Source organism: Paramormyrops kingsleyae, chromosome 17, assembly GCF_048594095.1.
Source record: "Paramormyrops kingsleyae isolate MSU_618 chromosome 17, PKINGS_0.4, whole genome shotgun sequence".
Taxonomy (NCBI): domain Eukaryota; kingdom Metazoa; phylum Chordata; class Actinopteri; order Osteoglossiformes; family Mormyridae; genus Paramormyrops; species Paramormyrops kingsleyae.
In genome coordinates this window covers 1,501,529-1,514,489 of record NC_132813.1, presented here as the reverse complement: position 1 = coordinate 1,514,489, position 12,961 = coordinate 1,501,529, and the positions used below count along the sequence as shown (strand labels likewise).

Here is a 12,961-nt window from a genome sequence, read left to right as displayed (position 1 = left end):
GATAGTCACACATGGCGTTTTTAGGGAAAGTGAGCGGCGATCATGGGGCCTCATTTTCTTCAGCACGCTCGTGTTTTTCTACTGCCAGGCCTGTTTCACTAGTACCTTCAGATGTCCGTTCCAAACAAGGAGCAGGGTGATGCAAAACACCCAGTGATTATATGCGATATTGTGGGGATGCTAATACTGTCACCATTATTTTATGGCCGTGTGACTGGTCTCCAGCTTGGTCGTTCTTCTACATTCCAGTTGATAAGAGGCTTGGCATATTTTGTAGAATATTGAATATAATGTGACCCGTTCATCGTTCATCAGTAGATGTTTGTGACTAAAAGGAAAAAAAACAGAAACACCATATTCCAACTGGGATTTTAAATCAACTCAGGCCAACCATAATCCTGCCCTGATATTTGCATTTTCACCATCAAACAGACTGTGGTGGACCAGCAGGAACACAATGCCTCTTCCCAATTTAGAAGCAGAAATCTTGGTTGCTCCAACACAGGTTATACGCTGTATGGTATAATCAGAGTTTGGGCCCTTCGTCATGCATGTGTCTTAACTGCATGGAATGCATAGGATGAATAATAGACCACCACACAGAAATAGTGTTTCAGAGGTGAGAGTTAATGCGGAATGCCCTTGCTGGGTGAATCATCACAAATACGCTATCTCACTGAGGAGAGACTAACTAACTTATCACTGCTTATTAAACTAGTTATGTCGTATCCATCGAGTCATCAGACTATTCGCTGATTATTTTAGGGTGAAGGAGAAAGAGGTGAAAGGAAAAATAACTGAGATCTTAGTTTCATTTTGTAAAATGGGAGCTGCTACTTATTTTTGTCTAAAATGATACAGATTCATATCGTAGTCAGTTTCCACAGCCTCTGAGAGTAATCAGTCACCTGCATAAGCTTGTTCAGCTATCTACTGCAAGCTGAGGCGAACTGAAGGTTACCTGGGATGACAGAGGACCTTGAAAAGGAACTGACCGGAAAAATGCCAAGCCAGGGAATATGTATGTGAAAGAATCAAGGGCAGTCAAAATGGCAAAAAAACTGAATGGATTCAGTCAGGAATCTCGAAGATATTTAATCATCTTACATCATGTTATGAAAACAAGAATAATGCTGTATATTTTTATTTTAATGCTTGTTAAGTTTACTGTTTTGGAGATTTTTTTTGTGAAAGGCCCTCATTATGAACCGTATGTCCTATCTCAAGGAACACAGACAGTTTAGCAATGTCCGTGGTATCAGGGATGCTAATACTACAACCGTTTACTCTTGACTGTATTATCAGTGGTGGTGCTTTAGTATAATGTATCATATATATTGAGCTTGTTAGAGCTTATGCAAAGAAAGTGATTTATTTATTAACAATTTAATAATAGTTTACTCTTCTGGCTTAACCCCTTGTACATCCTTTATGCAGTAATGAATTTTAGTTTACGTCAGTTACATGTCTTTCCTTTGCATAATTAGTGTTTGTACTGCCCGATTTCTTAAAAACAGCAGGTCTGCTTGACGACAGCCTCCCGCGTGAACGTGATGTTTTGCAGCTATTTGGCATAGTGAATCCATTAAGATCAGTGCAGCACAGAGGGCAGAGTAGCGTATACACTCTAAACTGAAAAGCTTTTCCTCGAATAGTCTGAGTGCCGCCGAAAAATGCGGAAGAGGCCAGATGTGTGACTGCGTTCACTGGCATCGGGGAAAGTGGGTAATTTGGTTAGTATGGGAGGGAGCTCAGTGAGAGCTCTGACTGACAGTGCTCAGATGACAGTTGTATGCCATCAGTCCTGTTGCATTTTTAGCATCTGATTGCGGTCGGCAACTCTACAGCACAACTGACTGACTGATTTCGAATTCGGACATTGCAGATTGCTCAAACTGTTAAACGAGGTATCCGACTCGCATGACAAATGGTAAAAATACTGCCTGACCCCATGCAGAAACACTGTGCCTTCTTTAGCCGATATACACATATTTTTAGGTACCGCATCAATACACTGCTTAGCCCACGCATCATCCATCTACAACACTGCCTTGTTCCATGAGCCACTTTAAAATGTTAGTTTATTAATCGTATACTGCCGATTATTGCCGTACTATACTATTAACTGGGCAGTTTATATAGTGTTAGGACATGTTTAATGCAGCATTGGGGAAATAGGCTTTTAATTGTTTATATAGTGTTAAGGTAATTGTTAAAGCATTAAGGCACAGTTTATGTAATATTAGGGTAATTATTATGGTAATCATAAATCAAAATCTTCATTAGCGTGGGAAGGGCAGCTCGTCACGCGCCTTATGAACCGTCTGAGGTGAAGTGCGTAAGAAAATTTTAAAAACCTTTTAATTTTGGTATGTAACACTATAAAAAAGGCAAAATCAGCGGCTGCTACAACACCAACGCCGTCAAAAAAACGTATAGGGTTAGAAATGCCTACCCAACAAAGTCTACTTACTGCACAAAAAGTAAGGATCGTATTTCATTCGGCAAACACAAGAAGTACGTGCTATTAAAATGTATTTAGAGGTGGCGCTTACTGCAGTATTACACGGTTTTCAGACTGAAATGATATATAGGCTAAATACCTACCACTGAGACTTCATTAAGGTACATAAACATTTTTACTGCCTGAGGTGAATGGGGTGAGCTTAGCGTCTCCCTTATCGCTCACGATAGCCTATACCTAATTAACATTTAAAAATGAAGACCGGTTAATATTCGATATTCTGTTAATATGTATATTCTGTTAATATGTATACTGCCTGACCCCATGCAGAAACACTGTGCCTTCTTTAGCCGATATACACATATTTCTAGGACTCCGGCCGTTACATTATCACTCATATATTAATAAAGAATAATAATCATCGATGACTCCGCGGCACTTCGGCGCCCAGTCACATATCTGACATGTTTGCCAAAAGGGAGTAAGTACCTTCATCATTCTCTACGCTGGCAAATGTTACCAAGTCGGTTATGTTGTAGTAAACCCGGCAAGGCGGCAGCTCTCCGTCATACCATGAGACCCGGGGCAGCCCATCATTTGCTCTTAATGTGGTAATGATACGTGTTCATAGACGATCCAGCTCATTGCCTCGTAACATGGCTTGTTTACTAGGCGCAAATCACAGTCTCTCATTATTATCCATCAGACGCCGGTACATGAGGCATACAAATAGCAATCTGCACGGAGAGCTCAGCGCCCGGAGAGGATGAGCCTACCTTCAGTACACCGGCTTCTGACCGCATGGCCACGACATGAGGCATTAGTGTCTATTACTGCTTTCTCATTCAATCCACTCCCCCTTTCCAGAGGGTAGGGGCAAAATAAACGCGCACACCCATCCGATCGCCGTGGAAAACAAGTAGCCGGCTGCCCCCCCCCGCTCCCCAGCCTCCTGTCACATCCTACACCTGACGGGATCCGCTGCGGACTCCAAGTGCCGGTCCCGCGGATCCGCGTGAACTCCCTCCGGAACCGGGCCTCCGCGGGGCACCATGAGAGATGGGCCAGGCGTGCGGACACTCTTTCCTGTGCCGGAGCCAGCAGTATCAACCGGCGGCGTCGGAGATGTAAGTGAGTCCGGGCGTCTTTACTGGCAGGAATAAGTGCATAGCGGTGTCAGAGGACTGGAGCTTGGTTTACGGTGATGAACGCGAGCAAACGTGCGCAAGACGAGATGCTCCTTGAATAACAAGCAGTACAAGATAGTTTACCGGGGAGCGTCCGGCGATATTTAATGCGGTATTAATGACGGCGTTTACGGTGACCCCGCTGTTTACCGACGGATCTGTCTGCATCGGGGGATAGCTGCGGCTCTCATCCAAACTTCAGCGGCTGTGCCCGAGCTGGATGTGCTCCACGTGTGAGCCGCGATCTTTCTTTCAAGCGTACTTCTTCTTCTTAAATAAAAAAGACTGTCAGTTTAAATCACGGGTACGTCGTGTCCAATACACGACAAACTGATGGCTTCCTTTGGAAACACTGAACTTGATGCCGTTCCATTCAAGATTTCACGTTTTGTTGTTTTAATCCGAACTAAATACTGTGGGGGCACCTATGCGTACAAAACAGCGTTCAGTTCCGTGGAGAGAAACACAGCAGCAACAATATTTGTGGTCAGAATTAAATTATATTTTTTAGCTTTTCGGGACTATGGATTAGAAACAAGGAATGGCTGGGAGATAATCTGAAATTTGAATAATGTGCCGGGTTTTAAGCAGAGTGATTTTCTGTCTGGCTGTCTTGACGCCATGGTTGACTGTCACATCCTGCAACTGAGCATAGTTGGGAATGCTGTACTGGACTTCTGCTCTTTCACCTGAGTGGTTGGGGAACCCTGTGCTGCCTCATGATAAAGGGGCAAACTGATTAAACACTAAGGTCACTAAGTTCATAGTAACTTAGTGACCTCCTCAAGTCTTTTATTAATGTCATGTTTATCTGAGGTGAGCAGATAGCGTGTGCTGTCCTGGGTGCTAAAGTATCAGCACTGGATCTATTCCAGTGCACGTAGATCCCATTTTGTAACAGTCCTTCTTACTACAGGTGTGTGTACCTGCAGCTGTGGCATTAACACTGTTAACCGCGACTCTGCTGAGCACTGGTCTCGTGTGCTGTGTACTCTTCGGCGCCGTGAAAAAATAAAACAAAATAAACCCTGCATCAACTTAAAAACAAACAAAGTAATCGATCACACAAAATATTGGATGTTGACTCAGTTTAGCTGAATAGGTTCAACCATAAACAAAATTTAGAAAGTTTAAGTTAATAAATAAATTATTTTCAGCTGTTGGAATGAGCAAAAGGATTCCGAACAAACAACAGCTTTGTTTGAATGTTTTCAGAGCACTCGACATGCTCATTGACATATGGAATATTACTTTGACTGACATCTCTGTCTCTCACTGTCCACTGTCCTTGGCTCCTGTCTGTTAAAGGGTCACCCCAGTTGCAGGTCTAATCCCTGCCAGTTGAGAGTCTCAGCGCATAGGATTTTGGGCACATTTTCTATGTGTCAATCAAAACAAGCTGTAATAAGTTAACTAGTCGTCCTCGTCTACAGGTGCTTACTGTACTGCCAGCTTTCCCGTTTAGGTTGATTTTGGTGAAATGTCCCATCCCAGCTTTCCAGCTATTAGAAATTTTGTGTGTCAATAGGGAGACAGATTACGGTCCAAATTGCAGATGTTGGGACATGGCATCACTCTTCCTGAGATGACCATGGCACTGCAGAAAAGGACTCGTGTTTGTCTGTCTGTTTGGCTCCTCTCATCTGTGCAACACTATCACAGCTAATTGGCTAGGCAGGAGAGGAGGAAGAACTCCCTGGAGATGCTCTCCAAAGCAGCCAGCACTCTTGTAGCTGCCATTGCATGCAGCCAGCTTTTTGGCAAGCAGCCTACATTTCATGGGTGGCAGGAGCCCCTGTCTGCTGTGTTGAGTCCCAAAATGCAGCCAGCCGACGGCTGCTTGGATGGTTACTCACACTGCACAGCTCTCTCAACAGCAAGGTTGACCATGCACCTGCTGTCTGGGCTATCTGTCCTTTGGAAACATGTAGCACAGGGGCACCAGGATACCAGCATTTGATAGCTATTTAAATGCTTGCTATAACAAACAAAGCTACATTCATCTGTTCTGGCATCTATAATATTACCTCCAATGACTTCTTAGTAAAACATTCGTATTTGTCGCTACCACCCTGTTTCACCCTCTTTTTCACAGTCTGTTTTTACTGTATTGGTAGTGAAGGGGAGCCTGTTTTGTGTACATTTACGTGTGTAGTTGGGTGAAAAATAAGAGACAGACCCCTTGCTGTTGTTTTTACAGTCCTGATTGCAGTGAAGATCACAGGCTGCAAGCCAGAGCAATTTCGCAGTTATCATGTTACATATTTTCCTCAGTACAATGTCACTTTGGATATGAGAATCAAAAGTAAATTATTAAATGTGAGACATAAAATATAGATCCAAAGCAAATATTGAACTTCTTAGGAACCTGCAGGCCTTAAGTTTGATTAAGGAATGTGATCTGGCAGCCATTTGGAAAGCAGTGGTCCAGTCTGTGCTGGTGACTTTTACTTGAGTCAAGCACTTTCCATTTCAGTGCGAAGGCTAAATCAGTGGCTCAGCTGGGAGATAATAGTTTACTCAGTACTGTGGAGAATGCTGTCATTCTATGAGTCACTGTTCTGAGCATCCAAAGCCTCCTGGACTGGTAAATTGCACCGCTATTGTCCAGGCCCTAATATGTGTTTATGACTCCTCCTACCAGCATTGCACAGTCACAGGTTGTGTTTGTCTGTAACTGTGCAGCCAGGCTTTTCACAGAGAGCGAGGATGAGGACAGTGAACTGTGAAGTTAGCTCCTTCTAATTAATGCAATTCAGTGGCACCTCTCTGAGTTGACAGCAGATATATAAAATTCAAATTATTACAATTAAAACTAGGATGTTTCCTAACTTATGCTCTAAAATGGTGTTATTCAAAAAGTAGCAAACTTTCTGAGTAAATGTACAACATACTACATTTTTACCAATAGACAATATAATGATTTAGTTCTATTATTTAAAAATATTACAACTATTCGTCTTGTAACTGTTTAACCCTCTCGAGATTGTGGGAATTTTTTTATTAAATAATTCAGCATGTTTGTTTTAAGATCATGTTAAATCACTGTGATCCTGTTTTTGTTATAATGCATGTTTTTGTTAATGCAGAGCAAAGATGTGGGTGGGAAAAGATTTTGTTGGCTCTTGAATTGGATTTAGACAGAAAATATATAATATTTGCTCGTTTTTCACTGTGGTCTTTAGCATGTGACAGCAGCTACATTGGAAACTGAAACTACGTGAAGATAAAAAAAGAAACAGGCTACTTGAAATGTAAGATTAAACAAGAGCCAGTTTTCCTGTGAGGACAGAACAATCAATTGTATACAAAGGCATGAAAATACTACCACAGTTTTTTCTTGTTACCATGGGAATTCATTAAATACTATTATTAAAAATGTATTTATTTGATATTCCTGTTCCGAGTGACTTTACAATTGATGCATTTGTTATAGGAAAATAAGCTTAATATTTCAGAACCAATTTTATTGGCCAAGTATTTTCAAACACTCTGGGAATTTGTCTCTGGTTGTTTGTACAAATAAAAAGTAAAGGACACGTCGGTGACTGACAAAATGCATTAATCTGAAGATATGTTACATTTTTTCATGCTGCTTTTCTTCTGTCCTGTGATAGCAGATAGCAAAAAACTCAAGGGTTTCACGTTGAGAGAGTTGCATAGGAAACCTCACAAATCACTAAAGTTAGCCCCTGCAGTACTGTTAATCATTTCTCTGGCCTGTTCCTGTTCAACTTTGTGTTTGCTGCGTAGCTAAGTAGTCAATTTGTTAGTCAAACCATTGACCAAAAAGAATCCCGAAAGCCCAGCGGCATTTAAGACATAAACTCTCGCACTGGGTGAGCGTCACATGCAGGCTGTAAGTTCTGATGACAAAGATCACCTGTATGTAAGCTGTAAGGCGTCACATGCACCCCCCTGAATGGGCTCTTTAATGGTAATATTATTCTTGTCTTGCCTGCTTGTTGAAAACTCTTGTATGGTTGAGTATTTTTAAAATGCAGAATCCAGTGTTCTGGAGTGCTTTTAGACCATCTTTACTGTGCAGGAGGCTGCACAATTTGAAGGTTCACAAGTGTCACTCCTTCGTCTTCATCTCTAAATGAAGCCCTTCCTGTAGGCCTTGTATGTGTTACTGTAGTCTCCTTGTTTTTTATCCTTGTTGTGGTGACACCTCAACTTTTATTAATGCTATCTGAGAAGGCTAGGAAAAAGCGTGCATTATGTCCAAAAGTTGTGAAAACATTGCCAATTTGATTGTCACCAAGCAATACAGGATTAAATCATTTATTTAATATATTTTTGCTTTCAAATTGGCTATCATGCAGAAGTAGGTTCTCCAACAAAACGGATTTACAGTAAGTTCAATGCTTCATATAAGTCTGATTTTACAGTCCCGGTCATTTAGTATTCTCCTTTCATTTATGAGTTGTATTTCGTGATCTTCTCTTTCCAGAATCATCTCTTTTTGGCAGCCTGAACTCCCTGCAGGATTTCTTAAAAACATCTGCATTAGTAAAACAGGCATGGAGGGGACAAGAAAAGACCTGTGTTTACACTGAGTCTTTATGTTATGAAACCCAAAAGCTTCTTATCCGTGGTTCATATTAGGAGACGGCTCTGTTTAGTAGTGTAATATATTCCATTCAACTCAACTCAAATCAATACGTCAAAAGTTTGTCATATGAATCTTTTCATAACTGTGTTTTTTTTTTCTTTGCAGTATGACGTCAAATGTGCTGGGAAAACAGCCATCTTAATCTTATAGCTTCTTCTTCGAGTGCTGGGGTTGGTTGGTGTAAAGGGGGGGCAGTTAAGGGGAGAGCAGAGAATGTTATTCCCCAGCAGGCTGTAAGGTCAGATGCTCTGGAAAGGTCCATTTTAATGGTTCTGAATAGGCACCTGCGGCAACCTGGTCTTATGGCCTTTCTGTCCAGCATCCTGTGCTTATTAATTATTAACGCTGCTTGGAATGAATACCATTCAGTGTGTACCCCAGGCCTGCGTCTGGTGCTGCCTGCGATGAGCTCCAGGCCTAACCCATGATCCTGACCAGGATAAGCTGGCAGAAGATGGACTGGTGTTTGTAATGAAATCATGCAGTGTTTATTAGTATTTTTACTCACATAATTATCCCCTTTTCTCTCTCTACCTCTCTCTGACTTTCGCTCCCTCTTTTTTCCATTCTGTCTGTGCTTGTCCTTCTCTTCTCTCTGTGTTTTTGCTGAGTTAGCGTGTGTTCATGAATATTGAATGAGAGATAATATGATGCACTGTCTGGGGGCTGTGGGCTGGGCTGTGGTGAAATTGGTACTCGTGTTCTGGCGCAGATGACCCCTCTGGACAAAAAGCCGGATGTTACCAAATCCATGACTGTCATGGTGGCTGCCTTAAGGGAGGTCATACAGGTATAATGAATCAAGTCTTATCGTGAAATGTACTTCTAACAACTGTCTGACTGTGTTGATGGAAAATAACAATGAAGATGACAAGAACAGCATCTTGGATTAACATGACAGCAGGAGTGGAAACAAGGGCCCCCATCAGTGTGAAAGGGGGGAAATCCTCTGGTGGTATAAGCACAGCTCCCCTGCGGAACAATTATATTACAAAAATGTGTGTTTCTGGTTAGAACGGAGGAACAAAGACTGAAATAACAGAAATTAGGAGATTGGATGTGGTTCCCTTTCAGGTGGACATACAGAAACCTGTACGAACATCTATAATGTCTGCTTTTTCTGTCTGTTATAATACAAAAGCCGAAGTTAAGGGGTGGCTGGGGGGTTGCATGTGTGTGTGTGTGTGTGTCTGTGTGTGTGTGTCGCACGCACAAATATTATCAGGGTATTAACCAATGGATTTAAAGCTGGAAGTGACTGGTCTTCACAATCAACAGAATTGACGGACGTTTGAACTTCAGCGGGCAAAAATTTCTTGTTGGCATTTACTGTGTTTCTCAGGAATCTACAGTATGTGCTTCCCTTTTTTTAAACTGTAACTATAAACATCAACCAAGTGTCTTTTAACACTCATTTACGCATTTAGCTCACGCCATCGTGCCTTTATTTGCAAATTGCTCAGTTCAAACATAAATTAAACCAATAGGCCATGAGCAATACGGCAATATCCTCAAAGATAGATTGGTATATATTTGTATTTGCTTTATGGATAGCTGCATTTACTCGATGAGTATCTCTTTATTAAACAGATTATTGTGTTTGTTTCATGTATAATAGTATTTACCAAACTAATACTTATTTGCTTCATACTCTGTTGTTGACCAGCTTGCTAAGGTTTAGTGTTCTCTGCACCTTCCTTTTTCCATATGATATCTAATCCTTGAGCTGAAGCTGTCACTGGCTGGCTGCTTGTGGTTTCATTTCTTTACCAGAAAGCCTTCCTAGAATTCCTAATTCCTCAAAGGATGTCCAGCATGAACTGGGCTCCATTTGGCACCGAATAGGATTTCAGTTTCCCATTGACACTGTCGTTTTCACATCCCCTAACATTCACAATGGTGTTATCTTTGTTCTACAGCAAACAGGAGGCTCCTGTTTTTGAATACGACTGCTTCTGGAAAGGCTGTGAGAGGCTGCCTCCCCAGCTGGGAAATGTGGGAAGCAATTACATTACCTTCATTCTGACTTACAGTAAAATGAGGGAGAATGTGTAATGATGTGTAATGTCAAGACTCCCAGGCTTGACTTTTTCCCATGTTCTTCCAATCTTGATGATCTGCTCTCCTGCCCAATGCTGCCTACTCATGTTCCTACAGCATGACTTCCTCAGAACATACATACATATATTCCACATTAAGGGCACCATAAGAAAAGGGTCAGGGGGCAGGAGAAATATGTTGTGATGCGTTTTCTCCTAGAATTAACCTGTTAGTGTCACGATGCAGTGCGGAAGCAGGCGAATGAAGCCGTGAACAGGGGAAACACAGGGTTTAATCCACAAAAAGCAGGCAACAACACATTGACACTACAATGACGGGACTGGGGAAACAAACGGAAACGCGGACAAAATACAATGGACTAATTGACAACGATCAGGAACAGCTGGTAAACACGGGGAATCCACAGGTTAACGAGGGGGCGTGGCACACGAGAGGAGCGGACGATCGGGGCAGGACAGTTAGAGAAAGTTCAAGAAGGTGCAAACAGGACCTGAACTCGCTGGCCTGCCTCATTGTCTTATGAAAAGGTTTCTTCTTTGTTAATTTCTTTTAGTTCTGGTCCTTGAAAAGATTTGTTAGGCCTATTACCTGCCCACGATCCTGACTGAGTAGTAGTTACAATCTTCTGATGTAGCCAGCAGAAAGTTATCTACTGGCCTCTTAAGTTTATAAAATGTGGTGTTTTCACTTACCATTTTAGAGTGAGGAGCCAGTGTCTGCCTGACTCAATTTCAACCCTGTAACTTAACAACACAATAAGATTCAGATGGAGGCCAATTTTGTCCCCCATTGTTACACTGGAAGGCTGGGGGCTCACTGCAAAGCCTTTTAAAATGCCTATTTTTGCTCCATTTATCCTGGGGCTCACCCACTCAGAAAAAGGTCGGCTGCTGTCGTGACCATGGCCACACAACCCTGTTTCATCTTTGTGCAGTTCCTTGAAGGTGTGTCTCCTGGTTTCTGCGGGCAGTTGACCTTCTGCTTTCTAGAACTTCTGGGGGTGACGTTACCCTCAGACTAGAACCAGTTGGTGCTCACATATCTCAGAGCTGCTGCTGTGATCTGTGGCTGATGTATTTCTCTTGAAGCGGCCACTGTGCCGTTCCCATCGCTGGTTTGTTTGCATGCTAGGGGGAGCAGGTACCCATGTACTCATGTACCCATGTACTCATCTACTCATCTACTCATGTACTTGTCGCTCCCAAAAAAGAAGCTGATGTTACATGTGATGCTTCCATAGCAGCATCACACACAGACACCAGGGTCGCCTGGGAGATCCTCTAAAAACAGAGTCAAACACAAAGTGAGAATGCAGTTAATCTTTTAAGTGTTTTTGAAGCATTGAGATGATTGACTAGGTCTACAGAACAGTTGTATAACAGGTCAATGCCTCACTATAAAATAGCTATTTGGCTTTCTTGGGTGACTTATAAGTGACCATTCTACCAGATGGCGGGGGGGGGGGGGGTTCTGTTGTTTGAGACTACAATCGTATGACAAGTTCCCTACCATGATGCCACTGAGGAATGGCTCAGAATCATCGTTGCTAGGTTTCTCGCAGATTTGGTGCTCATTCAGTGCTGGGCTGCGCCTTTACATTTCTCATAAAGTTTTACAGAGCCTTTCTCTGCGTTAAGTGCTTCTTGCTCAATAGAACCCTATCATCTAATAACCTTTATTTCGGCTGGCCATCCGCTGTTAAGTTTCAGGCCCTGTGGAAATGGATTTCCATTAGCGTTATGCCGGAGGAGTGATTGGGTCGCTGTGGGAACGCTGCAATGCCTCCTCCACATCTCTCCCCTCCCCCGCCCCATATCCTGGTTTTAGGCTGGTATAGTGTATTGGTGGCAACGTGGTGGTGTCCATGGCTGCGTGATTTGGAACCTCAGGCCACCAGGGACAGCATCGTGTTTTGCCTAATCCTCTTGAAGGGGGTGGATATGTGGCCTATAATGACTGAAAGCATAGGTCCTTGGTGGTGGGGGGTGTTATTCTGTACATGAGTCTGTGAGTGGGTATCTGTGAGTGGGTATCTGTGAGTGGGTATCTGTGAACAGAAGTGGGGTTTTTATCTGCCTTTTTAAAAAAAAAAATCCATATATCCTCCCCTCTCTTTTCATCTCATCTAACATTTAGTGCTGTTTAGAGCCAGATTTGAAAATGATAACCACTTTTAACATGATTTGACTTCTGGCTGTATATTGTGCTTTGATCTATTAAAGATTGCTGCAGTTTCTCGCAAACGCACACACACAGCTGTGGCTCCTGGTCATCAACAACCAAGCATCTTCCTGACCAAACCCCGGCCAAAGGAAGTCGAGAAGTGTACAGGTATTTGGTGTACAGGTATTTGGTGTACAGGTATTTGAATTTGAATCAAAGTTTTACCAGTGTTTTCTTTCTTTCTTGCTCCAGCCACAGATGCGCCGATCAAGTCTATATGAAAATATATAGAAGCCCCCTGACTTGGGATGTTAAAAGACCTTCAACTCAGGTTAATGAAGGCATTTTTAAGTAATGATGTCCTGCTTCCTTTGATGGTAGACAACTGGAGGGAATAATGCTCGCATTTGATTGCGGTATCTCACTGCACTCACTGTTGGATCTGGTGCATGAGCACGCTGAACCTCT

The 12,961-nt window shown here is 42.5% G+C and overlaps 1 protein-coding gene across 1 annotated transcript in view; it reads left to right on the top strand.

The window, feature by feature from the left end:
- The first annotated feature begins 2,332 nt into the window (after window positions 1-2,332).
- Window positions 2,333-12,961, top strand: part of pde2a (phosphodiesterase 2A) — a 125,664-nt gene continuing 115,035 nt past the window's right edge. The window contains exons 1-2 of the mRNA XM_072701009.1: window positions 2,333-2,483; window positions 3,332-3,591. Coding sequence (XP_072557110.1) covers window positions 3,524-3,591 — 68 coding nt within the window. The 5' untranslated portion in view covers window positions 2,333-2,483; window positions 3,332-3,523. The remainder of the gene's footprint in view (window positions 2,484-3,331; window positions 3,592-12,961) is intronic.